Here is a 26829-nt window from a genome sequence, read left to right as displayed (position 1 = left end):
TAGTGAGAGTATTGGGCAGCGTCACTCATCCTGTGAGTGGACCAACCGGGCTGTGGTGGGTATGTGGGCCTGCGGGCCGCTCCAAGCAACAGCCTGGTGGACCAAACTCTCACAAGTCGAGCCTGGCCTCGGGCCGGGCTTGGGGAGTAGAAGAACTCCCAGAACCCCATCAACCAGGTATCAACCAGGTATCAACCATAGTGACAGTATTGGCCAGCGTCACTCATCCTGTGAGTGGACACACCGCCATAGTGACAGTATTGGGCAGCGTCACTCATCCTGTGAGTGGACACACCGCCATAGTGACAGTATTGGGCAGCGTCACTCATCCTGTGAGTGGACACACCGCCATAGTGACAGTATTGGGTAGCGTCACTCATCCTGTGAGTGGACACACCGCCATAGTGACAGTATTGGGCAGCGCCACTCATCTTGTGAGTGGACACACCGCCATAGAAGCACGTACAACACCCCCTAATAGGAAGAAAACCCGCTGGGTTGTTCATCCTGGCACTTGTACCCAGACACAGCTGGGACTTGCTTAACTATCTCAAGTGAACAACTTCTCAAACAAGAAGATTAATATTTGTCAACCCCTAATCTTACGTTACCTTGCGTGGGCAAAATGAGGGAATCTTTTAAGAGCGATATCTATATTTGACAAATAGGATTTTGCTAACTCAAACAATGTGGGGTTTATTATTCTACACTTATTTTAAATGTCTCTCACATGTTCACATTCTCTCAGGTAGTGGTCAAGGCGGTGTCCGTTACTCTCATCACAGATTCTGCAATTCTACTGTTCAACTGTTGTTTTCATCCGAAATCGCCATGGATTTTTTGTATCCAAGACGGATTCTCGCTATTACTGATTCTCTCCCGCGGCCACCACCTCTTCGTCCATAATTATTGGGATTGCCAGCTGCAACCACATTGTACCATCGTACAGATTCACTGATTGTGCTTCTATCCTCCTTTCCTCAGTTACCTTGTCACGGTGATGTTGCCTGACAATACCTCTAATTTATAGAAGAGTCCTGGGTATGAAGTGTTCAATATCAGCAGTGCCTTCAGTAGCCAGCATATTTGGTTTATACTATGTTGATATGTGGCCGTGGTTTAAACAATGTTGGTGTGTAGTAGTAGGCATCCATCAGTCTCAGGAGACTATGGACTATGGAGAAGGTGTAATAGTAGTAACCTAACTACTACTATGTGGTTGTGGTTTAAACCATGTTAGAATGTGGGTGATAATTTGAAGGTTGGTAACATGTGGGCTCTTGACTGAGAGGGTCCACTCGAGAGCGAGGTGTGGACACACATGGTAGATGGGTGTGACCTTATAGAGTGTTGTGGGGCTTGTCTGATTGTTGCGTGTGTGTATGTAGCAGCGTGTGTGAGAGAGAGGCTGTATAGCTGGGGGTGTCGCAGGCTTGGGTGTCGCAGGCTTGGGTGTCGCAGGCTTGGGTGTCGCAGGCTTGGGTGTCGCAGGCTTCAGTATCGCTGGCGGAGAGGGGCAACAACGGGTCGTAATTCCCAGGCCGCTGCGACTCTGATACCGTCTCTGTGCAGGCGCTGCTCGCACAGTGTGGAGGAGGATTATCGAAGAACGGACTTGTGGGCGTGATGCAGGCGGTGGATGGACTCGTGGGCGTGATGCAAGCGGTGGATGGATTCGTGGGCGTGCTGCGGGCGGTAGATAAGTTAGTGAGAGAGGTGCATTCGGTAGAAGGACTGGTTGGAAAGCTGTGGTCGGTGGACTGGTCGGTGGACTGGTCGGTGAGGGCAGAGAAGTCGGTAAAGGAACACGTTGGCACAAGGTTGTCGGTGGAGGTAGCGTGAGTGATGGCATAGGGAGAGTAATGGTCGCAGTCCTCGCAGGAGGTGCAGGCGAGGTCCCGCTGGTCTGTGGCCGCCTCCTGCTTCATGGGTTGATGGGGAAGGTTGTGAGTGACGCCGTGGGTGGAGAGTGGGTGCCACCTGACCACAAGCACCGGGAAGGCTCTTAGCATGTCTTGCCAGTGATGACGACCCTCCTCACTGACGCAGCCCCCGCACCCCACCACGCACGACCCCACCACGCGACGACCACATCCTGCACGGCCAGAAAGGATGTCAGCATCACTGCAGCGAGTGCTGTCATCAGCAAATTACTGCATGGTTTAATGATCCTAATGGAATTAACTTTAGCTAGTTTAAATGTGGTGTGTAGTGAGGGAAGTTGTAGTCATCGACGCTGGTGTCTTGTGGAACACATACCGGGTGTTCCATGTTATATGACTGAAATTGGACGAATATAAATTGGAACTATCTTGTATAGGACAATATGCTTTCTACGGTTTTCATGAGGGCATTTAATGAGGATAAGTTCCAGCTTCTGCGCTATGGAAAATTTAAATTATAAAAAAGGAAATCACGTACAAAACGCAGTCAAATCATACCATAGAACGAAAAAGCAATGCAAAGGATTTGGGTGTAATCAAGGCAGAAGACCTTACTTTAAAGAACACTATAAAGTAGCCATCACAACTGCAAGATAAATGATAGGTTGGATAACAAGAACATTTCAAAGCTGGTCAAATTGCTGACCTGCAGAGCGCGCAGAGAGCCTTTACTGCTCAAAATCTCTCAAATAAAACATCTAAATTATTAGGATCGATTAAAATCCTCAAATCTGTATTCTCTAGCTAATTTATACATGGAAAATATTATAGGGGCTGGTCCCAAATCTGCACACAGAAATAACATCACATGGGACCTGAAGGCATGGCAGGATGTGCAGAATACCCCCCGTTGAAAAGCAACGGGGGGTATCCATGGTTAGGTTAGGTTAAGGTTGCTTAAGGTTAAGGTATTTATACGTAACCTTAGGTCAAGTTTTATTACGTTTGGTTACGTTAATACATTGTAATATTAACTATAATGTAAAATATGGAATTCGAAAACTATTTGAGTGTAACCGAGAATTCCGTTTACAGTAGTTTATATTCTTCGAACAAAAACTATTTCAGCATATAATTCATACCTTTTAAACCAACGATTTATAATACAATAAAGTTATAACTTGAGACCGTTATTTATTACAAAGGTTCACTTGCCACTTTACAAGTAGACTTTTACTGGGACTGATTATATGAAATTGGCGGGTGGGGGGGGGGGGCAAGTTTCTCAAGGTAATGGTTTTAGTCTGAGGAGGACTTGACTGGTGGCAGCACTGCCTATATGGCTCAACCTGGCAGACATCGCAGATTACTGTGTGGAGGTGACGTACCTGGTCTGGTACGAAGTCTGGCGCTGAGGACGAGGTGTGTGGCGTCAAGGTCAAGCTCGGGCATGTGGAGGCCCAGGTCCTCCTCGATGACCGCCATCTCTCCCTCCAAGTCACGTGGGGTCGTCCTCCTCCAGCACAGGATGGTGTTGTTGATGTACACCGTCACCTTCACATACACCTGAGCTGTGGCCACACCATACACACTTATAGTGCCTAAAGTGTACAAACTTTTGTATACGTATATTTCAATATTGATTTATTTACATCTGAGTGTAACCTGGTAATGCTGACCACTGCTTCCACCGTCTTAGGGGGCCAATACTACCCTCGCACTGGATCCACGATACTTTCAAAGAATAACTTACATCAAAACTGGGAACCAGCTGCCACCACCCCATTATTTTTTGTATTCCAAGAGTATTAATTTAAGAGAGTTCCTGTTGATAATTGCTAATTAATGGATTGCCAGTGGATTGTAGAGTAACCTCCGCGCCCTTTTAATAAGATTTTAGGTCTGATACTGAATTAGTTAACGTATGGATTAAAGGTTTGATTACTGTATAGTAATTACCAGGTGTGAGAGGAAGGATTACCGGCTGTTAATTTAGACTATGTTAGAGTGCAAGCCATCAGGGTGCACTCTGACACGAGTGCACTCAGTCTAGATTCTGTAACTCTTCAGCTAGACTTCTCTTGTTTGGTGTCTATGTGAAGCATAGAACTAGGGCATAGAATGGGACCTGACAGCTGAATGAACATCGCTTCGGATTCGTACTCCTGAGGTTCCGGGTTCGATCCCTAGTGGAGGCGGAAAGAAATGGCACAGTTTCTTTCACCCTGATGCCCCTGTTACCTAGCAGTAAATAGATTCCTGGGAGTTATACAGCTGCCAAGGGCTGCTTCCTGGGGGGGGGGGGTGTAACAAAAAGGAGTCCTGGTCGAGGACCGGGCCGCGGTGACGCTAAGCTCCGAAATCATCTCAAGATAAGGGCTATTTATTAAGACTACGTTGGCCACCATAGCTTCTCTGTGAGTAGAGATACAGCCACTAGCATGAATGTAGCATGAAAGTGTATAGACAGAGGGAGAGAGAAGCAGAGAGGACTTGCGGTCAATAGAGGGTTTAGGTCAACAGTTTCTCGCTTGTATCAACACAGGCTGGGAAGCCGTGACCTCATCCCAGACATCATATGACTTGAGGAAGGCCTGACGTTGGTGGAGGCACCAGGCCGATGCCGCGCTCTCCTCTGATTGGTGGATTCATAGTCAGAGGGGAGCAGCGTGCCCCGCTTCTGCCTTGTCCTCGACAACCATTCTGGGCTGTTCGCTATGTTTGAAAGACGTGTCTTCTTGTAGTTTGGCCAAACTGTGAGGAACACCGTCTATAGCGACAATTAAGAAACTTATTTATCATCATTCCGTCAAGCAGAATCCTGAATCACCTTAGATTAGATTTACATTAGATTTGGTCACCCTTGAGGTGCTTCCGGGGCTTATCGTCCCCGCGGCCCGGTCGTCGACCAGGCCTCCTGGTTGCCGGACTGATCAACCAGGCTGTTGGACGCGGCTGCTCGCAGCCTGACGTATGAGTCACAGCCTGGTTGATCAGGTATCCTTTGGAGGTGCTTATCCAGTTCTATCACGGCGATAGGAATTTTGATAATTAAGAGTGAAACTAAGTAAATAGTGTGTATCACCACGTGATCACCACAGACGCAACCAGACTGCATGATCCGTGATCATTGTCAGCATCCGTAGTCATCCGTCACTTCATGACTACGATACCTGACTAGGAGGGAATAAGGACGGTTTCTCAGTGTTTGTGAAATTCTCCTGTGGTAATTAAGTGAATTACCACCACTTTGGTGAACACAGAATTCCCGCCGACCGCGTCACCATCGTCTCACCTCACCACACACTAGTACGAGCAGCATCACGCTCGTTGTGTGTGTGAGAGAAGCTGCCCACACAAATTCCTGTGTCAGTGAGGGAGCAAAGCTGTGCTCACTTCGCTGCGTCACCGTGCTGTGTCCCCGGGGATGAAAGAATTCGTCGTCATCACCTGATCAGAACCCTGTGTCACACCGGGTCACACTCCGTGGTCTCCTATGGAGGAAGTTTGGATGATCTTCAGTCAACTGCCGATTTCAGTGTCTGTATGTATGTGGAGGTGTAACAGAGAAGACCGGTCTAAGTGAGCACTCATATATATGTTTTGGTGCTGAAGTTTCTGGACTGACGTCGAGTCAGGTTCCGGCTGTGCATTGTCCTAAACACCAGACTAGGTGAAGGGAGACACACCTGTAAAAGAACGACCACAGTATGTTCGAGGGAACTACTGTGATCAAGTCGTTAATATGTGTGTGTGTGTGTGTGTGTGTGTGTGTGTGTGTGTGTGTGTGTGTGTGTGTGTGTGTGTGTGTGTGTGTGTAATACACCTGGGAACACATAAATATAGTCAGAGGTACTATAGTGTGTATTGAGTTGATCGGTTCAATATTATACCGTTCTGTGCAAGATTTTCCATGTATGTGTTGTCTCATTGCAGGAGACACCAGGAATTCCTGAAGAAGTAAAGGGTGAACTGCTGTGACACCCTGTGTATGTAATTACTGTGCTATTGATTTATATCCGTGTGATTATTAATTGTGATTTGTGTTGTGTTGTGAATTTTGGGCTGTGTTATAGGTTAGCACTGAGTGGTGTAACCATTGTTATTGTGTTTTGCTTGTCTGTGCAACAAGATCTTGGTGTAATCTTTAATTGGTAATTAAGGATTCAATGAGAAGTTATTTTTTTTGTTACATGCAAGCATGCAAGTTAAATACAATAAATACAATAAAACAACAGAGGAAACATGTTAACAAAGCCAAACAAAACACCACTGGCCAGAAGGCCCGACAGCACAGTACAACAACAAGCATAACTAGAGAAAAACAGCAAACATCAAGACAAGAACAGAACTCAAAGAGAAAACAATGTAAACAAGCAATCAATGCACAAAACATAATAACACATGAAACAAAACAATCATAATGACGTACAGGTAAGGCATAAATATAACAACATGAAATATAATAAGAAAATCAAAATATACAAGCCATAAATAAAAAACAAAAGCCACACAGGGCACAATTACAACACAAAACACATAAACAAGAACACTCACAACTACCCACCGGCCTCGCAACAAAGGGAGAGGCACGAGCACAGAGCACAATAGGGTAAACATACAGCCAGAGGGGCACACAGTACTACATAAGCAAAGAAACAGGTAATCAGTGGACATACTTGCCCAGGAACCAGGCCCGCGGGAACCGCACATGGAACGCTTCCCAGAGCAACCACCGCCTAGGGTCTAGCTCATCCACTGGGGAAGCCATAACCTCCGGAACCCCGGCAACAAACACCCACAAACAGGGGACCCAGATGGTATTACTGACGAGGCGCGTAGTCGCCACGCGTCCCCACACGACGGGAAAGGAGCAACATGTTCAAAGGAGCAACCGCAGCCTCAGTGCACTTGGCAGCCTGATGGCCCAACAGGCCACAACGAAAACACGTCCGCGGTTGCCGTGCATAGTACACCCATACGTAGTACCCTAAGAGCTGGACAGAGGATGGAATGTCCGACCTCAGACGCATCCCTAGGATACGAATGTTGGTCTTCACACCCGCATACTTGCCAGAAGACAGCGAGTGCATCCGCACACTGACGACGGTGCCAAACCGCTGGAAGAAACGCCGGAGGAGCATCTCAGGAAACTCCATGGGGGCCCCATGGACACTCACATACGTCATGGCACCGCTTCGATCCGATATAGACACAGATCCGGTGCCATTTGGCAGCTGCAAGGTACGTCCCTCGTACCGTTGGAGAAAGTCACTGTACGCCGCTTCTCCTACAAACTTGATAACCACACGACGAGCAGTTACCAGCTCAACAACGTAGATTTCCATGACCGGAATACGGAGCATGTCACACATGACCATCTCCACGACAGGATATCCTGCACGCCCAGTAACCTCCAAACCCACGGAGTTTACCCTCATAACAGGGGGAAGATGGCCGCCCATGTCAAAAGCGCCACGTCCACACCAGCCAGGAACAGCAGGGAGGGTAGAGACACTCACACCCCCTGCCGACGAAAGCGGCATACACTTCAACTACCAGAGAGCCCAGGCTACACATCTGCACCTCACGGCAGCTATAGCGCCTCTCAAGTTAATTAGGGTTAATTAACGTCACCAAGGGAAATCACATAGATTTGATGAGAGAGAGCTGTTGTGAGTGACAGTGTTGAGTTAATGTAATTTGTTCTGGATTAATTATCTGTCCTTTGGACAGTAATTACTCAAGTTAATTAAGGGTAATTAATACCAGCTGTTGTGAGAGCGTTGTTTAACGTAATTCATTTTCAATTAATTATCTGTTTGTTTAACAATAATTAATGTAATTAGTCACCGAGTGCTTAATTGGTCAGAATGACTGATTAATTATGGCTAGCGAATTATTGTTTTGAGTTGTTCAATTGTCTGAGAGAGAAGATTGTGATTAACGTAGAATGCTTTGTTGTTGACTGTCCGGTTGACAGTGAATTAACGTAATTAATCACCGAGACTCATGAGTGTAGTTTACTACACTAATGTTTTGATTGTCTTGAGAGACGTTACACCCAGAAATCACAATTGCGTGATTTGTTCCTTTGAGAGACTTGTTAACGTAAGTGACGGGTTACTGTTGGTTGTCTCATTGACTTGCCTTGCATTGTTTACACTGTTAAATTGTTTTTGCTGCAATTACTTTAATTGCAACTTGAGTGTTAAGTGAGAGTATTGTTAAGTTAGTTCATTATTCAGCCTGGAACGACACAGATGGTAATGTGTGTTATACTGAGAGTGGCAGAGGAGAGAGGGCGTCTCCCTAAACTTGCTGTTTGGATAGTTGTCTTTTAAGTGTCACTTAAGAACATTAACGTAACATCAAGATTGTTTTGTTTTGTATTAGATTTAGTTCTTTATGAATAAATTGTTATTGTCGCAAAAGAACTGTCTATGTCAATACCTTCCAATATTATTTCCCCACACCTACTGCAACATATCGAACTGTTCTTGCGCTTCTTTAATAAAGGCCTGATTCTGGATTCGAACCCCATTTCAAAGCCGCACACATCAATTTAAATTTGGTGTGAGAACTCCTGAGGTGCCCCTTAATATTGCACTAAACAATCGAGAAGCTCAACGACTTGATGGATAAGGGTTGGAAGTGCCTTGGTACCCTGCATGGTGGCTGCTCCCACCTAGTATTCCAGGTTTTAAGTAATTAATCTGGTCTGGCGCTTAACGTGCTGGGTTATGCAGTCCTGTCTGACTGAGGACATTTGCCTCAGTGACCAAACCCTCGTAAGGGTTAATAATACGAAAAATCTCACACCAGGACTTTCTCGAGGACTGATCTTTGATAATTACTACTGAAACCGAAAGTTTTCAATTATTGAAAAAAAATTATGATTTTAATAAACCGACAGTTATGTTTGACAAATTAATGCTAGAGGTTATTAAGCAAATATATTCATCAAATTTTCCTAAGCTAGGCCTATCTTGCTGTTAGGAGTTTCACATGTATAATACGAGTGAGGAGTTTCACATGTATAATACGAGTGAGGAGTTTCACATGTATAATACGAGTGAGGAGTTTCACATGTATAATACGAGTGAGGAGTTTCACATGTGTAATACGAGTGAGGAGTTTCACATGTATAATACGAGTGAGGAGTTTCACATGTATAATACGAGTGAGGAGTTTCACATGTATAATACGAGTGAGGAGTTTCACATGTATAATACGAGTGAGGAGTTTCACATGTATAATAACAGCGGAGACACAGCACATTACCTAAAGATATATTATCTCCACACAGTGTTAAGACTGTTGGCTCCTCACAGGACCGTCACACACACCACCTCTCCCATCACTCCAAAGTTACAATGACATATCTCTTGATTGATAATTTAAGAAGACTAAGCCTCCCAAGAGGCTTTACAGTCTCCGTGGTGTAGTGGTAAGACACTCGCCTGGCGTTCCGCGAGCGCTATGTCATGGGTTCGTATCCTGGCCGGGGAGGATTTACTGGGCGCAATTCCTTAACTGTAGCCTCTGTTTAACGCAACAGTAAAATGTGTACTAGTGGCTGTACAAGAATGTAACAACTCTTGTATATATCTAAAAAAAAAAAAAAAAAAAAAAAAAAAAAAAAAAAAAAAAAAAAAAAAAAAAAAAAAAAAAAGAGGCGGCACGGGCATGAATAGTCCGTAAGTGGTAGAAATATATCTTCAAGATATATTTATATATCTTCAAGTCAAGCAGACTTGTAGTCTGTTGACAAGCTGTAATTGGTCAGCAACTTATAAAAAGATCAGCCAGCTTGTAGTGGTAAGCTTGGTTGACCAGGGTTGTACCTTGCAATTCACCATTTTTTCTGAACCTATTAAGTTTTCAGACAAAACATTCCACTCAGCATCTGCTACGGCGGGATGTTAATTACAAACTGTTAACAGCATAAGGTCAGCCCGCTGAACCCTTGACTGTTCAGCAAACCTGGAGAATGGGCATGAGAGAGAGAGAGAGACACACAGAGACACAGAAACACAGAGACAGACCTAGGGACCTATCAGGGGAAAGCGCCAAGCTCTTACGACTATATAGCACTTGGAAGGGGTCAGGATAAGGATTAGGGATGGGACGGAGGGAAGGAATGATGCCCAACCACTTGGACGGTCGGGGATTGAACACCGACCTGCATGAAGTGAGACCGTCGCTCTACCGTCCAGCCCAAGTGGTTGGACAGAGAGAGCGGGGCAGGGGACAGAGGGAAGGACCCTGTGGCTGCCCAGGGGTCAAGCCTGATGACTGTGACTCAGCACATGACAATGTTATTGACACAACACATCACCCCGGACCCCGGCGGTCCCCAGGCACCCGTCACCGTGCACACCCGCCTCTGACCTCACCCCCCCCCCCCCCCCATCACCAGCAGCTGGCGACCCAAACCCACCTGTGTCACAGACGGGCAGATGGTGGTGCAGCTGGAGGCCCGTCAGCTGGCATACCCTGATGGTGAGGTCACTGGTGTCACTCTCCCAGCTGAGCCCCACCTGCAGCTCGCCGCCAACACCCACCTGTCGGAGGTGTGGGAAAAACCTGCTGGGATTGATATAAGAGGAGACTACCAGGGACTTGTACTGAACTAAATTAAAAATTTACTGTCTGCAAATTAATTCAACTAAAATCTCTAGCTAGGGTTGTAAATCCTAGATCCTCTTTTCCTAATGACAAACTGTGGGCTGTAAGGGACAGGTGGGGTGAATGACTAGTTGATAGAAGTTCCAATCCACCTGTAGACAGGGATCTCACATCAGCTTGTATTTTATACAAGGATAAGATTTGATAAATTCAGTTATCTGACTGAACACTGGCTCTGTTTAAATCAGAGATTTAAACATACATAGTCTAACCTAGTACCATAACTTAACAGCCAATATGTACTTATACTATAAACAACAAATTAAATTGTAAAAGTATAAATAAATGACCTTAAATGTAGTCTTAATACTATTAACTTAGTACTAGAAATTATATTCAATTAAATGAACTTATATGATAACTTATAAATAACTAAGCAAGCTATTGATAACTTAATTTATATATTCAAATATATGCAGACATATTCAATTTATATGATACAGTTAGCTTGAGTGAATCTCTTCCCACGCTATGGACACTTGTGAGGTTTTTACTTATTGAGGCTGAATTATTTTCTGACACAATGGACACCCATGAGGTTCAGTGCTTGGATAAGATTCACAGCTACACTACAATTTTAATAAACGTACCGAAATGTGAGGCTTTGCCTCGCTTTTTAACCAACAGACAGATTTATAGGATATTAAAGCTACACAAGCATACAATTGGCCAATCATATACCAAATAACCTTCAATATACTTCTCTGCCAGTCGGGGTGCCTGTCTGACAAGTTTGCCAGACTGATTAACTCTCTTGTCGAGTTTAGGCACGATATTTTGCTACAGCGTTGCTGTATGATGATCTGGTAGCGTTGCTACGTGATTATCCTGCAGTTGCAGAAGAATGATTCGAGATAAAAGTTTATGAATGAAGGTGGAGGAAACCGTGTCACTGATCTCCACTATACACTCTATTTTATGTGAATGTTCACGGATTTTCCTTGTAGATATTGTCCAGGTACTCCCCCAGTTCTAGAGAGTATTCACTGGCGATAAAAATGTTAGATAAGGTGTCCTTGAGCTGGTAATGTTCGCTAAGGATCAGTCACTTGTTCACTCATTTGTAAACAAACGCGGAGTGCCGCTGGGCTTGTTGGTGGGCGCTTCACTCCCCCCCATCGCCCTACCATGCTCTCTGAGCACGGTAGCCTTCAATGAATATTGATTGATTATTTTTACAGTCTAGACTTATGATTAAGATAAGATGTGATTATAATATAATTAGATATAAGATTTAAAGATTATAAGTAGTATTTGAAAGTACCACTGATTCTTATTAAGGATTCGATTTTTAATCCTACCGGAAGTTGAATCAATGTTCCAATAGTTTTTTAATTAAGAAGTCCTTCTAGAAGCTTCTGGATCCTTGAAAGATCATGTACAAAGTCACGTAGGCATCAAAAGGGGCCCCTGTTGCGTACGTGTTCATGGTGCCATTGTCATCCAGGATCAAGCTATATAATGAATTTTTCATGATTCTAATATGATTTTTGATACGATTTAGATATGATATAGAAATTATACATTTCTTAGATGATTATTAGATATGGTGGGTAAAAATTTCCCACATCTTCCAGAGGGAGAGAACTGGCACAGAGTCCAATACTTAGGACAATAGTAACCATATGTATTTATTTACTCTCCATTGGATTGATAATACAAGTGCAAATTTTGCTTGCACTTTTGTGCTGCTGTCCGTTGTGGACGATTGTGTCTGTTAGGAGTCTGTGGGTCTTGTGGAGTTAGAGTGTCTTGAGGTCTCTCAGGATCTAACTGCAGCTGGCTCACTGATTCCATGTGGATGAGTTTGTCCAATGTCTTCAGGGAAGTTGTTCCTTTAGACAGGATTTTGACTATTCTCAAAATCCCCTGACTATCTGGATGGACTGAGACAACTTTACCTAATGGCCAGTCAGCCCTAGGGCCATCACTGTCTACCAAGACAATATCGCCAGGTTGGAGATTAGCTATATTATGTGGGACGTTGGCCCCATAGTGATGTTCTCGTAGAGATGTAAGATATTCTTTTGTCCAAACATCATTCCATTTTTGGATTATGCTAGACAGATGCTTATACCCCTGAACCAACTCGCTCTGACCCACATATGAGGGATCTCTGATCTCATCATCCACTAGAGATGGTACTGGAGTCAGAAGTCTTCCATACATTAGGTGGGCAGGACTTAATGGCTCATGTTGAGTAGGATCCTCAGACAAGTAAGTCAACGGCCGGTTATTCACCCTTGATTCTATTTCCGTGATTACTGTCTGGAGTTCTTGAAGATTGATTTTCTGACGGTGTAGAGATTTTCTCAAGGATCTTTTTACAGTTCCTATTAACCGTTCATAAAATCCTCCGTGCCATGGGGCTCTTGGAGGGATAAATTTCCATCTGCAATGACGCTGTTCCAGTGTGGAAGTAACTGCAGGATGGGAACAGATTTCCCGTAGACATGCTTCTCCAGCTACCAAGTTTGCTCCGTTATCTGAAATCATCAGCTTAGGGCATGATCGGCGTGCTGCGAATCTGCGGAAAGCTTGAATAAATGATTGAGCAGTCATATCGGGTGTTACCTCTAGATGTACTGCCCTGGTGGTAGCACAGGTGAACAGACAGATGTATGCCTTGATAGGTTGCTTATCTGCAGTCCCTGTTAGATATATTGCTCCTGTATAATCTACTCCTGTCGTTTCGAAAGGTTGTAGATGGACCACTCGTTCCTTTGGTAGGGGTGGTGGCCCTGGATAAGAGCAAGTTCTTGCATCGTACCTTCGGCATATCATGCAATTCTTCAAGATTGATTTGACTGACTGTCTTCCCTGAGGAATCCAGTACTGCTGTCTGATTTGTGTGAGTGTGTCTAACACTCCTCCATGTTTGATGATTTGTTGATGTGTATGCAACACAATCAACCTTGTGATCCAATGATTTTTTGGTAAAAGCCATGGATGCACGGTATCTAGATTAATATCTGCGTGTTTAAGTCTCCCTCCACAACGCAGAATGTTGTGATTTTCTTGGTCTATCCACAGACCGAGATTGTGTTTTAACTTATGCGGAAGATTTTCATAGTTATTCCCATAAGTTTCCCTCTGGGCTTGTCTTACCCAATAGAGAAGTGCATCTGGAAAAGTGTATTTTATACCTTTTTTCCTGAGATAATGAAACACGTTCTGTGTTACATTGATTAATTTGATGAGCGAGGAGTAACGAGTACAATCCAAGACTGATATTTGAGCTTGCTGCCTGGTGGTAGTTATGGTTTGTGTCGTAATGACGTGTGGCTTTTGTTCAGGCCAACTACCATTCACTAACCATCGAGGCCCATGAAACCAAATATCTGCCTTTGCAAACTGTTTAAATGTCATACCTCTTGATAAGAGATCAGCTGGATTATCCTTTGTTGGTACATGCAACAATTGAAAGCCTGCGGAAATTTCTTTAATTTCCGAGACGCGATTTTTTACATATGGAGTTGGACAGTTGTCGTTTCGTACCCATTGTAAGACAGCTTCATTGTCAGACCATATAATGACATCTTTGATGTTCATGGTAGACAAGACTTGTTTGATATGCACTGCTAAGCGTGTGCCAGTTAGCAGTGCTGTTAGTTCCATCTGAGGCAAAGTCCTCTTTTTTAATGGAGCGACTCTGGCCTTAGAGGTGATAAGATATGATTGATTAGAAGTCACTAAGTAAGCACAAGCTCCAAAAGCTTTGGCTGACGAGTCTGCGAATACATGTAGTGATACTTCTTCATTTTCCTCGACTATGTGTCTCGGAAAGATTATCCTTTCAACTAAAGTTTGTTCTTGAGCTACTTCCATCCAAGCTTTTTGTAACTGGATTGGTAGTGGATCATCCCAACCAACCTTAGCCTTCCATGCTTGTTGCACCAATAAACGCCACTTGATAGTCAAAGGATTTAGTAGACCCAGTGGGTCGAATACTTTGCTAACTTGTGAAAGCAAATCCCTTTTTGTAGTGATGTTGTAATTTACTGGCACAGATTTGATCGATATTGTGTCCGAGATTAAATCCCAATCCATACCTAACACCTTTTGTGATTCTGGTACGTGATATTCAGGGTAATCTCTTGCTATTTGATTATTCAATGTTGCATTATTAGAGGCCCAAGATTGTAGTGGCATGTTGGCACCTTGTAGCTCCTTGTTGGCCTCTTGATATAATTGTAACAGTTCAGTAGTACTGTTAACTGTCCCTTGAAAATTATCTACATATAGATTTTGACTGATTTCAGTCTTACAGGGACTTGATGATTTCTTCAGATGAGTATCTAGAGTTGCTTGCAACAGAAATGGACTGCTTGTCGCGCCGAAAAGAACTGAAGAGAATCTGAAAGTCACTACAGGACTATTGACATCTTCTGGGTTCTCTACCCATAGAAACTTAGTGAAGTCTCTATCTTCTTCCTGCAAGCCAACTCTGAGAAAGGCCTTACTTATATCTGCTGAATACGCATATTTGTTAAGTCTAAACTTCAACAGTATGTCATACAATTTCTGAGTTAGACTTGGACCTGTTTGCAAACAATCATTTAGACTGGTTCCTTGGGGTCCAGATTTAGAGCTACAATTAAAAACTATCCGTAAAGGAGTTGTTTTTGATTCTCTCATTACAGCCATGTGTGGTAAAAAATGGCCTATTTGCGTATTGTCATGTTTCACGACTTCGATGAATTTATTCTTTAATTGTTGAGCTATAATCTCATGATAGAGTTTTAAATGCTCAGGCCTTTTTCTTAGCTTTGCTAATTGAGATTTAAATTGACTATAAGCCATGTAATAATTGGTAGGTAAGGTTTTATGGTTGATTTTCCATGGTAGCCTTACCCAGTACTTTCCATCATGGTACTGTACAGTTTCTATGTACTGATTGTATGCACAGACATCATCAGGACTTGGTTGTTCAGGAATTATTCCTATGGCATCAAGTTCCCACAATTGAGGTACAGATTCTAATCCATCATCAATCATGTGGGGGATTTTAAGTGGTGACTGTTCTTTGCCTAGTCATGCCACTATTACAGTTTCTGTATGATGTGATTTTTCAGGAGTTGAAGGTTCAAGATCTAGTATAGGTCCTGTCATCAATATGCCTCCTGCTGATTTGAGTATATTCATACCCATAGATTCTTCTGATCCCAGAATGAATCGATGATAGTAGTCAGCTCCAATCAGGATTCCGATATCCCCTATGTAGTCAGACTCAAGCAGAGGATCTGCTAATTGGATTCCTTTTTCTTTTAGGAATTTAATTGTTGCTGTCAGACCAGTCACTTCCATTTCAGTAGGAATTTTATCAACTACTATGGCTTCTACTGTCCTTTGGGATGTACCTAGACAGACATTGAGTTTTACTACTGGAAAGGTTCTACGACCAGAATTAGTAAAAAACCCTGATATGGATGTAGATACTTGCTTTGAAGATTTAAGTTGTAAATCTTCTGCCATCTTTTTACTGATAAAGGTTTTCTGTGACCCTTGATCAAAAAAGCCTCTAGTTGGAATACAAATTCCTTGATTGCATAGTTCTAGCTGTGCAGTAGGCAATATGGCTGTTGTAACAATTTCTGTATCCAAGTCGTTGACATTGCTCATTACTGTACAGAATTGTACGGCTGTTGTGGTATTATCATCTTTGGGCTTTGCCTGAGATGCAGGTTGATTATTGGAAGTCTGTGATCTGGATTGAGTGTTAATATCACCACAGAGTGCTGTGTGATGTACACTTTTATGACAATATTGGCAGTTCTGCAATTGAGTGATACACTCACTAGTATCGTGCTTCCGTAGACAACGGATGCACCTGTTCAGAGATTTCAGTCGATCGATTCGACTGGCACGGCCTACATAAACTGTGCATTGATAAATGGTATGTGCTTCTTGACAGAATAAACATTTTGGGGCACTTGTAGCTCCTTTTGTCTTATCTGTCTTAGGAGCTTGGTTTCCTACAGTTCTGTTAACTGTGGGGGATATAGCATAAGAGCCAACATTATTCTGTTTCCACTTTGCAGAAGAGGAGTTTTGTTGCCTTGATTTTTGACTGCCATTCTGGACATTTTTGCTTTTGTCCGTGGATTCACCTTTGTGGATTTTTTCTTGAGATTTAAGTTTTCCTCGGCTTCGTAATCTTTGTACGTAAGCTCGAAGTCCATCAAAGATTTGGCTTTGTGATAAGATGTTGTTACAAGTATGTAACACTTGTAGGTAAGCAATTACATGGAAGTAGGTTATACAAGCATGTAACACTTGTACTCCTCCAAGGATTTCCTTAAAGGATGAATTGTATCTGTAATAATGTGTATCTACATTATTCATGATGTGATGAAGCATTTTGCTTTTTCTTTTTTTTTCTCGGCTTTGCCTTTTCTATTAAGTAAGTCTCTTTGAGATGCTTGATTAACTTCAGATTTTCTGAGGCTGCTTTCACTCCAGTGAAAGCATGAGATTAGGTAATCAAGACTATATTCTTGGATTAAGATAGTTATCTTAGATGGATGATAATATTTGTATTGACATTGTCAATGTGTTGTTAGCCTTTCAGATTGTGATGTGAGATTAAGATTGGTCTTAATCCCCAATTGTAGACTATTGTAGCCAAGTGATGATGACATTTGTCTATCACCTGATTTAAATGGTCTGTAGGCTGTAGATTCAAGTGATTTTTTTAGACACTTTGTGTCCTTTTCTTTTCTGTTTCAGCTGCTGGTGGAATACTGTTAGCCATTTTGACCTTTTCCGAGTTTTGGAGATTCCGAGATTTTTCTCTTTTTTCTGATAAATATGTATGATGTTAATGTATTTTGATAAATGAGCTTTCCTGTCTACTTAGGTAATGATTCCAAAGATCGTCCTTCATTTCCTCCCTGGAATCTGGTTGTAGCAGGTGTTCAATTATCAAAAGTACTGTAATAATTTGATTTGTGACCCGAATGCACGAATGCACCAAGTTGGTAAATCCTGTAATAATTTTTTAAAAATAGTAAATGGCACTATTTTTGCAAAGTTATTACAAAATCTGTTACCATAATAATTGTTAGATAAAATACAGTAGAATGTCTACTGGTTTTACCTGGAATAGGGTTTGATACAGTTGATTATAGTTAGATTGTAATGATATGCTCTTACAGTGATGATAACACTTTTTTAAAGAATATTATGTAATGAGCAGCTCTGAAAATCAGTAGATTAGAGATAATGCTAGATAATACACTTAAATATACATGTAATGTTACCACAATGAGGTAGATAATGGTATTTTATGATTAAGATGCAGTGCAGTGTCTTTGACACTGATATAATTAAGTACTGTGGTTTCTTAACACAAAACAATATCAGTATGCTATGAATACTATGAATGCTTACTAGTTAATGGATATGGTGGCTTAAGCCACTGCAAACAATATGTTTACTTAGATATATAGCTATGACAAATATTGGCTGATAGCTAGGTTAGGCCAGAATATGTAAGAATTATTCCAATGCAAAATCAAGAAGTTTCTTATGTATTTGGCATTGAAATATTCGGTAAACGAATGATCATAAATATCTAGGTATAAAGGACCATTATTATCTAGGTTCGAAGGACCATTAATATCTAGGTTCGAAGGACCATTAATGTGGGAAAAACCTGCTGGGATTGATATAAGAGGAGACTACCAGGGACTTGTACTGAACTAAATTAAAAATTTACTGTCTGCAAATTAATTCAACTAAAATCTCTAGCTAGGGTTGTAAATCCTAGATCCTCTTTTCCTAATGACAAACTGTGGGCTGTAAGGGACAGGTGGGGTGAATGACTAGTTGATAGAAGTTCCAATCCACCTGTAGACAGGGATCTCACATCAGCTTGTATTTTATACAAGGATAAGATTTGATAAATTCAGTTATCTGACTGAACACTGGCTCTGTTTAAATCAGAGATTTAAACATACATAGTCTAACCTAGTACCATAACTTAACAGCCAATATGTACTTATACTATAAACAACAAATTAAATTGTAAAAGTATAAATAAATGACCTTAAATGTAGTCTTAATACTATTAACTTAGTACTAGAAATTATATTCAATTAAATGAACTTATATGATAACTTATAAATAACTAAGCAAGCTATTGATAACTTAATTTATATATTCAAATATATGCAGACATATTCAATTTATATGATACAGTTAGCTTGAGTGAATCTCTTCCCACGCTATGGACACTTGTGAGGTTTTTACTTATTGAGGCTGAATTATTTTCTGACACAATGGACACCCATGAGGTTCAGTGCTTGGATAAGATTCACAGCTACACTACAATTTTAATAAACGTACCGAAATGTGAGGCTTTGCCTCGCTTTTTAACCAACAGACAGATTTATAGGATATTAAAGCTACACAAGCATACAATTGGCCAATCATATACCAAATAACCTTCAATATACTTCTCTGCCAGTCGGGGTGCCTGTCTGACAAGTTTGCCAGACTGATTAACTCTCTTGTCGAGTTTAGGCACGATATTTTGCTACAGCGTTGCTGTATGATGATCTGGTAGCGTTGCTACGTGATTATCCTGCAGTTGCAGAAGAATGATTCGAGATAAAAGTTTATGAATGAAGGTGGAGGAAACCGTGTCACTGATCTCCACTATACACTCTATTTTATGTGAATGTTCACGGATTTTCCTTGTAGATATTGTCCAGGTACTCCCCCAGTTCTAGAGAGTATTCACTGGCGATAAAAATGTTAGATAAGGTGTCCTTGAGCTGGTAATGTTCGCTAAGGATCAGTCACTTGTTCACTCATTTGTAAACAAACGCGGAGTGCCGCTGGGCTTGTTGGTGGGCGCTTCACTCCCCCCCATCGCCCTACCATGCTCTCTGAGCACGGTAGCCTTCAATGAATATTGATTGATTATTTTTACAGTCTAGACTTATGATTAAGATAAGATGTGATTATAATATAATTAGATATAAGATTTAAAGATTATAAGTAGTATTTGAAAGTACCACTGATTCTTATTAAGGATTCGATTTTTAATCCTACCGGAAGTTGAATCAATGTTCCAATAGTTTTTTAATTAAGAAGTCCTTCTAGAAGCTTCTGGATCCTTGAAAGATCATGTACAAAGTCACGTAGGCATCAAAAGGGGCCCCTGTTGCGTACGTGTTCATGGTGCCATTGTCATCCAGGATCAAGCTATATAATGAATTTTTCATGATTCTAATATGATTTTTGATACGATTTAGATATGATATAGAAATTATACATTTCTTAGATGATTATTAGATATGGTGGGTAAAAATTTCCCACAGGAGGACACACAGACGGTTATCTGTTCCTCCACAGTGTCTCCACTCTCTCTCTTCTTAACGGCACTTCTTCTTGGAGGTGTTCACAGTACAGTATACCAGTATGTAGTGATGGACCACCGGAAAGTACCAATATGTAGTGAGGGACCACCGGAAAGTACCAGTATGTAGTGATGGACCACCGGAAAGTACCAATATGTAGTGATGGACCACCGGAAAGTACCAATATGTAGTGATGGACCACCGGAAAGTACCAATATGTAGTGAGGGACCACCGGAAAGTACCAATATGTAGTGATGGACCACCGGAAAGTACCAGTATGTAGTGAGGGACCACCGGAAAGTACCAGTATGTAGTGATGGACCACCGGAAAGTACCAATATGTAGTGATGGACCACCGGAAAGTACCAATATGTAGTGATGGACCACCGGAAAGTACCAATATGTAGTGAGGGACCACCGGAAAGTACCAGTATGTAGTGATGGACCACCGGAAAGTACCAATATGTAGTGATGGACCACCGGAAAGTACCAATATGTAGTGAGGGACCACCGGAAAGTACCAGTATGTAGTGAGGGACCACCGGAAAGTACCAATATGTAGTGATGGACCACCGGAAAGTACCAATATGTAGTGATGGACCACCGGAAAGTACCAATATGTAGTGAGGGACCACCGGAAAGTACCAATATGTAGTGATGGACCACCGGAAAGTACCAGTATGTAGTGAGGGACCACCGGAAAGTACCAGTATGTAGTGAGGGACCACCGGAAAGTACCAGTATGTAGTGAGGGACCACCGGAAAGTACCAATATGTAGTGATGGACCACCGGAAAGTACCAATATGTAGTGATGGACCACCGGAAAGTACCAATATGTAGTGAGGGACCACCGGAAAGTACCAATATGTAGTGATGGACCACCGGAAAGTACCAATATGTAGTGAGGGACCACCGGAAAGTACCAATATGTAGTGATGGACCACCGGAAAGTACCAATATGTAGTGATGGACCACCGGAAAGTACCAATATGTAGTGAGGGACCACCGGAAAGTACCAATATGTAGTGATGGACCACCGGAAAGTACCAATATGTAGTGAGGGACCACCGGAAAGTACCAATATGTAGTGATGGACCACCGGAAAGTACCAGTATGTAGTGAGGGACCACCGGAATGTACCAGTATGTAGTGAGGGACCACCGGAGAGTACCAATATGTAGTGATGGACCACTGGAAAGTACCAGTATGTAGTGAGGGACCACCGGAAAGTACCAATATGTAGTGATGGACCACCGGAAAGTACCAATATGTAGTGATGGACCACCGGAAAGTACCAATATGCAGTGATGGACCACCGGAAAGTACCAATATGTAGTGAGGGACCACCGGAAAGTACCAATATGTAGTGATGGACCACCGGAAAGTACCAGTATGTAGTGAGGGACCACCGGAATGTACCAGTATGTAGTGAGGGACCACCGGAGAGTACCAATATGTAGTGATGGACCACTGGAAAGTACCAGTATGTAGTGATGGACCACCGGAAAGTACCAATATGCAGTGATGGACCACCGGAAAGTACCAATATGTAGTGATGGACCACCGGAAAGTACCAATATGCAGTGATGGACTACCGGAAAGTACCAATATGCAGTGATGGACCACCGGAAAGTACAAGTCTGTAGAGATGGACCACCGGAAAGTAACAGTATGCAGTAATGGACCACCAGTGAACCTCTTTTTGTACTATTAATTTGTATAAAGACAGGAAAAAAGCTAGAACCTAATTCAAATATTCTAAGGCCTAGTATAGCACATATATGTACTATTTTAGGCCTCAGATAAGGTGTATTAGGCCTATGATTGCTTGAAGAGGTTAGGACATATTTATGTTGCTTTAAAAAAGTTTCCCGTTTGTCCAAATTCAGTACCACAAAAGTCAACTTTCTCTTGGTCCATCACTACATATTAGTTCTTTCTCTTGGTCCATCACTACATATTAGTTCTTTCTCTTGGTCCATCACTACATATTGGTGCTTTTTGGTGGTCCATTACTACATATTGGTGCTTTCTGGTGGTCCATCACTACATATTGGTTCTTTCTCTTGGTCCATCACTACATATTGGTGCTTTTTGGTGGTCCATTACTACATATTGGTACTTTCCAGGTGGTCCATCACTACATATTAGTTCTTTCTCTTGGTCCATCACTACATATTGGTGCTTTTTGGTGGTCCATTACTACATATTGGTGCTTTTTGGTGGTCCATCACTTCATATTGGTACTTTCCAGGTGGTCCATCACTACATAATATCTTCAGTCAGACTGATAACTTCAGTCACACTGATAATATCTTCAGTCTCACAGACAATATCTTGTTATGTAAAAACCTCAGTTGCACTTATAATATATCAATCCATACTGCTAAAATATTATAGCATACTCACAACATCTAACCACTCAAATAGCTTATTTTTCTATACTGGATAACATATCGAATCATACTGACAACATATCTAACCATACTGACAACATATCTAACCTTACTGACAACATATCTAACCTTACTGACAACATATCTAACCTTACTGACAACATATCTGACCATACTGACAACATATCTAACCTTACTGACAACATATCTAACCTTACTGACAACATATCTGACCATACTGACAACATATCTAACCATACTGACAACATATCTAACCATACTGACAACATATCTAACCTTACTGACAACATATCTAACCATACTGACAACATATCTAACCTTACTGACAACATATCTAACCATACTGACAACATATCTAACCATACTGACAACATATCTAACCATTCTGACAACATATCTAACCATACTGACAACATATCTAACCTTACTGACAACATATCTAACCATACTGACAACATATCTAACCTTACTGACAACATATCTAACCATACTGACAACATATCTAACCATACTGACAACCATACTGACAACATATCTAACCATACTGACAACCATACTGACAACATATCTAACCTTACTGACAACATATCTAACCATACTGACAACATATCTAACCATACTGACAACATATCTAACCATACTGACAACCATACTGACAACATATCTAACCATACTGACAACCTTACTGACAACATATCTAACCATACTGACAACCATACTGACAACATATCTAACCATACTGACAACCATACTGACAACATATCTAACCATACTGACAACCTTACTGACAACATATCTAACCATACTGACAACCATACTGACAACATATCTAACCATACTGACAACCTTACTGACAACATATCTAACCATACTGACAACCATACTGACAACATATCTAACCATACTGACAACCATACTGACAACATATCTAACCATACTGACAACCTTACTGACAACATATCTAACCATACTGACAACCATACTGACAACATATCTAACCATACTGACAACATATCTAACCATTCTAATACCGTATGTAACCACACCGACAACATGTTACTCACACTGATAACTTATTAATAACCTGTTGCCTCCTTACATTAAGCAGAGGGCTGACTGGCTACAGTAACAAGACAGGTGTTTACAGACCTGCTGGTCCGGGGCGGTCTCCTGCAGGTGTAGGATGACGGGGCCGGTGTCCAGGTCATGGGCGAGGCCGGCCCGGAGCCCCGTCGACGCCAGGCTCAGCGCCGCGTACCCCACCACCACCCGCCGCCCGCACTCCGTCACCTTGATTTATTTATTTATTTATTTATATACAAGAAGGTACATTGGGTTTGTGAGAATACATAGCATAGTACAGTATTTACAATCTTGTAAAGCCACTAGTACGCGCAGCGTTTCGGGCAGGTCCTTAATCTAACAGATAATTTTAAGTAGGTAAATTCTATCAGAATTAATAAAATGATAACAAATACATTGCAAGAAAAAAATGAGAGTGAAATGAAAAGATGAGAGAGATTAGTAAGTATATGAAAGCACATTGGTATATTAAAGCTCTGATTGATTACATTGACAGCTTGATTGGTAATTTAAACAAGATTAATAGACACCATACAGCAGATTGACAGTACATATAAGACAGCAATGATCACAATGATAAAGATAAATTACTAACTCTCAAAGGCCTGAAAGCACCAGTATGAAAAGCGCTGATTTCTATGAATCCAAACCCTATGGACCTTCAGGCCCCCCCGCCCCCCCGACACTCTGGAGGACCCACCTGACACTCTGGAGGACCCACCCGACACTCTGGAGGACCCACCTGACACTCTGGAGGACCCACCCGACACTCTGGAGGACCCACCTGACACTCTGGAGGACCCACCCGACACTCTGGAGGACCCACCCGACACTCTGGAGGACCCACCTGACACACTGGAGGACCCACCTGACACTCTGGAGGACCCACCCGACACTCTGGAGGACCCACCCGACACTCTGGAGGACCCACCCGACACTCTGGAGGACCCACCTGACACACTGGAGGACCCACCTGACACTCTGGAGGACCCACCTGACACTCTGAAGGACCCACCTGACACTCTGGAGGACCCACCTGACACTCTGAAGGACCCACCCGACATTCTGGAGGACCCACCCGACACTCTGGAGGACCCACCTGACACTCTGAAGGACCCACCTGACACTCTGGAGGACCCACCTGACACTCTGAAGGACCCACCTGACACTCTGAAGGACCCACCTGACACTCTGGAGGACCCACCTGTCACTCTGGAGGACCCACCTGACACTCTGGAGGACCCACCTGACACTCTGGAGGACCCACCTGACACTCTGGAGGACCCACCTGATACTGGAGGACCCACCTGACACTCTGAAGGACCCACCTGACACTCTGGAGGACCCACCTGACACTCTGAAGGACCCACCCGACATTCTGGAGGACCCACCCGACACTCTGGAGGACCCACCTGACACTCTGAAGGACCCACCTGACACTCTGAAGGACCCACCTGACACTCTGAAGGACCCACCTGACACTCTGAAGGACCCACCCGACATTCTGGAGGACCCACCTGACACACTGAAAGCCTGAGGGTGGCGTGGGCGAGGCGCGAGGCCCGGGCGGCGTGGGTAAACACGGCGTTGAAGGTGGCGTTCTGGGTGGCTGGCACCAGCGGCGTGGAGAACCGCACTCGCTTCTCCGGCAACAGCACCGCCTGCAGGTCAGGGAGGGTCAGTGAGCGCCGCCTGCAGGTCAGGGAGGGTCAGTGAGCGCCGCCTGCAGGTCAGGGAGGGTCAGTGAGCGCCGCCTGCAGGTCAGGGAGGGTCAGTGAGCGCCGCCTGCAGGTCAGTGAGCGCCGCCTGCAGGTCAGGGAGGGTTAGTGAGCGCCGCCTGCAGGTCAGGGAGGGTTAATGAGCGCCGCCTGCAGGTCAGTGAGCGCCGCCTGCAGGTCAGGGAGGGTCAGTGAGCGCCGCCTGCAGGTCAGGGAGGGTTAGTGAGCGCCGCCTGCAGGTCAGGGAGGGTCAGTGAGCGCCGCCTGCAGGTCAGGGAGGGTCAGTGAGCGCCGCCTGCAGGTCAGGGAGGGTCAGTGAGCGCCGCCTGCAGGTCAGGGAGGGTCAGTGGGCACCGCCTGAAGGTCAGGGAGGGTCAGTGAGCGCCGCCTGCAGGTCAGGGAAGGTCAGTGAGCGCCGACTACAGGTCAGGGAAGGTCAGTGAGCGCCGACTACAGGTCAGGGAGAGTTAACAAGCACAGGTCGTTGTCGGAAATCCGTCACATAATATACTAACTTATAACCATCATAAGATGTAGTTAATTTACTTTAGTTAGACATATATAACTTATATAACATATATATAGCTTTTATAACCTTAATCTATCTAATAAATCTGTCGTTACAGCTTGGGGCAACGCCCCAGATTTCAGTAAGTTTTGATTAATCTTTCAGCCACTGAAACTTTGCAAGCTATCTGGACACTTATTCATTAAAATTATTCAATGCTAAGTGGACCCTCAGTCATTGAAAGTCTAGCAATGCTTGACTGAATCTTTTCATATAAATTGGAATATATCTGAATATATAATTGATAATATACATTAAGTTAACAATTGCTTACTAAGTTATCTTTAATTTAGCATATAAGTTTATCATATTGAATATAAATTCTTGTATCTAGATTCCAGTGCACTTGGACCACATTTTAGGTCCTTTGATTACATATTTACATATATCATACCTCTATAATACAAATTGTTGTGTTTATTAGTATGTGGATATTGGCTGTTGTAATTATAGAGCTCGGCTGGAGTATGGATATTGTTTAGATCCTTGATATAAACAGAACTAGTCAGTGTTCAGTTACAAAAGTGAATTATTTAATCTTATCCTTGTATGAACAACACAAGCTGTTGTGTTAATTGTCTGCAGGCGGATTGTTGATCTCCCATCAACTTCTCCATTCACCCTCAAGGGCCCCACCTGCCCCTTACACCCCACAGTCTGTCGTTAAGATAAGAGGAGCTACGATTTACAACCCTAGCTAAGGACTTTTGATGTATTACTTTTGCATACTGTAATTTTTAAGTTAGTACAGTACAAGTCCTAAGTAGTTCTCATATATCAATCTTAGCAGTTTTTCCACAAGCTGTAAACTAATTCACAAACTATTGTATACTAACAATTAGTAGTAAATTTCTATTAATCGTAATTAAATTTAATTAATGTTAATTTAATTAATGTAATTAAACCCCCAACTTGTGTAGAAAGCTACTTGTGGGAAACTTTAATATCATATAGTCCATTTTAGAATCATACAGTCCGCTATCGAAATAAATAAATTAATAAATTAATTAACTATAATTAAATCATAAATAATTAAATAAATTATTACTTGTAATTTAGATAAATAATAAAACCCCATGAGTCAAGTTCCCCCCCCCCC

The 26829-nt window shown here is 42.7% G+C and overlaps 1 protein-coding gene across 5 annotated transcripts in view; it reads right to left on the bottom strand.

Moving 5' to 3' along the window:
• Positions 1–636: 636 nt before the first annotated feature.
• Positions 637–26829, bottom strand: part of LOC123762884 (uncharacterized) — a 52615-nt gene continuing 26422 nt past the window's right edge. Inside the window, exons 8-12 of one of the 5 annotated variants that reach the window (XM_069302009.1) lie at positions 24962–25105; positions 23511–23651; positions 10327–10450; positions 3272–3454; positions 637–2095 (exon numbers count right to left, since the gene is read on the bottom strand). In XM_069302009.1, coding sequence (XP_069158110.1) covers positions 1341–2095; positions 3272–3454; positions 10327–10450; positions 23511–23651; positions 24962–25105 — 1347 coding nt within the window. In that variant the 3' untranslated portion in view covers positions 637–1340. Of the gene's footprint in view, positions 2096–3271; positions 3455–10326; positions 10667–11164; positions 19917–23510; positions 23652–24961; positions 25106–26829 lie in introns of those variants that run through there. The other 4 variants (XR_011222258.1, XR_011222260.1, XR_011222261.1 and 1 more) reach the window with 4 other exon arrangements.

This window comes from Procambarus clarkii, chromosome 47, assembly GCF_040958095.1.
Source record: "Procambarus clarkii isolate CNS0578487 chromosome 47, FALCON_Pclarkii_2.0, whole genome shotgun sequence".
Classification (NCBI taxonomy): Eukaryota; Metazoa; Arthropoda; class Malacostraca; order Decapoda; family Cambaridae; genus Procambarus; species Procambarus clarkii.
The sequence above is the reverse complement of the archived record's forward strand: the minus strand, read 5'-3'. Positions and strand labels throughout refer to the sequence as shown.